Source organism: Triticum aestivum, chromosome 7A (genome assembly GCF_018294505.1).
Source record: "Triticum aestivum cultivar Chinese Spring chromosome 7A, IWGSC CS RefSeq v2.1, whole genome shotgun sequence".
Classification (NCBI taxonomy): Eukaryota; Viridiplantae; Streptophyta; class Magnoliopsida; order Poales; family Poaceae; genus Triticum; species Triticum aestivum.
In genome coordinates, this window is record NC_057812.1 from 212,793,053 (window position 1) to 212,795,479 (window position 2,427).

The 2,427-nt window shown below is 43.4% G+C and overlaps 1 protein-coding gene across 3 annotated transcripts; it reads left to right on the forward strand.

The window, feature by feature from the left end:
- The first annotated feature begins 201 nt into the window (after window positions 1-201).
- Window positions 202-2,427, forward strand: LOC123150838 (uncharacterized). 3 transcript variants are annotated; one of them, XR_006475373.1, is made up of 6 exons: window positions 202-559; window positions 775-908; window positions 980-1,046; window positions 1,139-1,216; window positions 1,358-1,509; window positions 1,639-2,427. XR_006475373.1 is itself a non-coding variant. In XM_044570656.1 (6 exons), exons 2-6 carry the CDS (start codon window positions 805-807, stop codon window positions 1,679-1,681), a joined length of 459 nt encoding a protein of 152 aa, XP_044426591.1. In that variant the 5' UTR covers window positions 202-559; window positions 775-804; the 3' UTR covers window positions 1,682-2,427. The 3 variants fall into 3 exon arrangements, 2 of the variants coding, with proteins under 2 accessions (XP_044426591.1, XP_044426592.1); XM_044570656.1 differs by having other exon boundaries at window positions 775-901; window positions 1,358-1,531; XM_044570657.1 differs by having other exon boundaries at window positions 775-901.

Genomic DNA, 2,427 nt, shown 5'->3' on the forward strand with positions numbered 1-2,427 from the left:
GAATTCATGTATCTTACGTTCTTAAGAAGTTGATCCCCACTAATACCAATTCTCTCAACATGCACACTATCCACATCATCATGATGCCATATCAGATTTCTCAAAACATGCAGCCTCCACCTCAGCAAAAGAAAAAATCAATGAGTCGTTCAGTATCTGAGTGGGATCAATTGATATTCTGCATAGGCTCTGTAGTGCACATCCATTCCTCTTCTTCTTCTAAAACTGATGGGATGGTCTATTATTAAGAGTCGTATCCTCACCCCCACCTCGCCTCCTCCTTCCTCATCTCTTCTTAGATCTCGCATTCTCTACGGCTCCAGGCAAAATCGATCCCCGGTCGCCCCCCTACATGGGTGGATCGGCGGCAACTGCAGGCTGGAGGCGATTGTGTTCTCTGCGGCTCCATGGTGGCTTCTGATTCGATTGATCCCCTGTCATCTTCCTTGGGAGGATTTGGCAGCAACTGCGGGCTGGGGGTCATCCTCTTCGTCTCCGCCTGGATCACGCTCGCGGGCTCGCGCCCCTCAACATAGCTGGTGCGGCCAGCTCCCAACAGGTACCACATGACCAACCTGTAGCTGACCTACGTCCCCATTCCTGCTCACAACGACAGTTACGAGTTGTTCATGTACCACGAGGGGTGGAAGAATAACGCTCAGTGGCATGCCTGTGCTTTTCATCCCCCTGCAATAGCAGAAGCTATAAGAAAGTGAAGGCTTGCTTTCTCGTTTGTTATATATGGTCATGTAACTCAAGCATTGCTACTTGCAGAGGTAAGAAATCGGACGGCGGCACCGCACAATGACACAAATGCATAAAAAAGTGATGACGCCAATTGAATCGCTGGCTTCGCCTTTAAATAACAGCCTCGACTACCATCATCCGGAGCAACTTCCCGGTGCGTGGTGAGTTCACATTGTTCTTCGGCCTTCCCTACTTCATCAATCTAACATTTTATCTGTTATTTTTTTGTCAGATTCGCCGCAAGCTACTCACAAATTTGCTACAAATAGTGAGGGCTATTTGTGTTTCATCCTGCATAGGTCTCTTCTTGCTCACCTTAAAACAAGGTTCCCATCTCTGAAATTTATTGTAATTGGATTAACACATGACATGAGCCTTATATTTATTTCAGTACGTTTAGGGCAGCAATGGCACATCATTCCTACCATTCCATGCAATTCATTGGCTCGAACAAATCATCTAATACTCGGTACTACAACTTACTACTCTTTTTACATATGCCAATCATGATCACCACATAAGTTTAAAGAAAGTCTTGGATGACGTTAGGTTGGCATATACAATATATGTGAGTCAACTACTTTTTTCCTTTTTCTTCTATTCTACACAGGTTTGAGGTACTGGAATTATGCACATACAAATCAGCCACATCCGCTTGCTGCAGAGTTATTCGGTGGTATCTTGATCATTCCACACGAGACACGCCCTGCTGCCACGCTCGCTCACCTGATTCGGAGCAGCAATTTACTGCAGCTAGCACATGTAAGCATGCCCACGCATCCATGTGAGCATCCAATGACTTCCTTCCATGCACTGTTATGCATTAACACAAGCACACACACAATTTCAGTTCCTTGGCGGATCCTGATAATGTGATTATTTATTGTGTAGATGCACCCTATTTTCTGACTCTCTGAGTTATGGTGGAGCTTAGCTATTATATGAGATCAAAGGGAATTCACTCCGGTGATGGATACAAAGATCATTTGCAAGAGTTGGATGTTTTATGTGTTGTTAAAGTTACAGGAGATTGAAAATCATGGCTTGGCGTTGGTGGTCATAGTCTATGGCTCTCAATTTTGTCCTCCTTCACAGGTTTAGTCTTACTAGCTTTCAGTGGTTCACTTTTGCCATTCAAAATATAACCGTCAGGTATGTTCAAAGAGCAACATTCAGTGTTTCATACACAGGGTCCGATAGATAGTGCTGCATTCCAGTCCTTGGCCGTGGAGTTTCATTCTTGCACATGTAGTTTTTTTTTGAGTTCATTCTTACATATGTATTGTGTTCTTAGCACCAATATTTTTCGACATCATCAAATCTTATTTTGTGGACACTTGCTACAGTATATGGTACACTGAGTTTGTCCAGTATCTTATTTTCTTCTTCTGATTTTCTATATGACAACATAGTCATCATAGTGGTTCCGCAGCAACACGTGGGGAATCCTTTAGTTCACTATGTGTTAATGCTTTGGTCTGGTACTCTATTAAAAGGAGGCCTTAATATCCCTTAGTTTCCATTAGGACCCCACTGCCACGGGAGGGTAGGACAAAAGATGTCATGCAAGTTATATGACTATATTCGGAATACATGCCTACATTACATTGATGAATTGGAGTTAGTTCCGTGTCACCCTATGTTATGACTATTACATGATGAACCACATCCGGCATAATT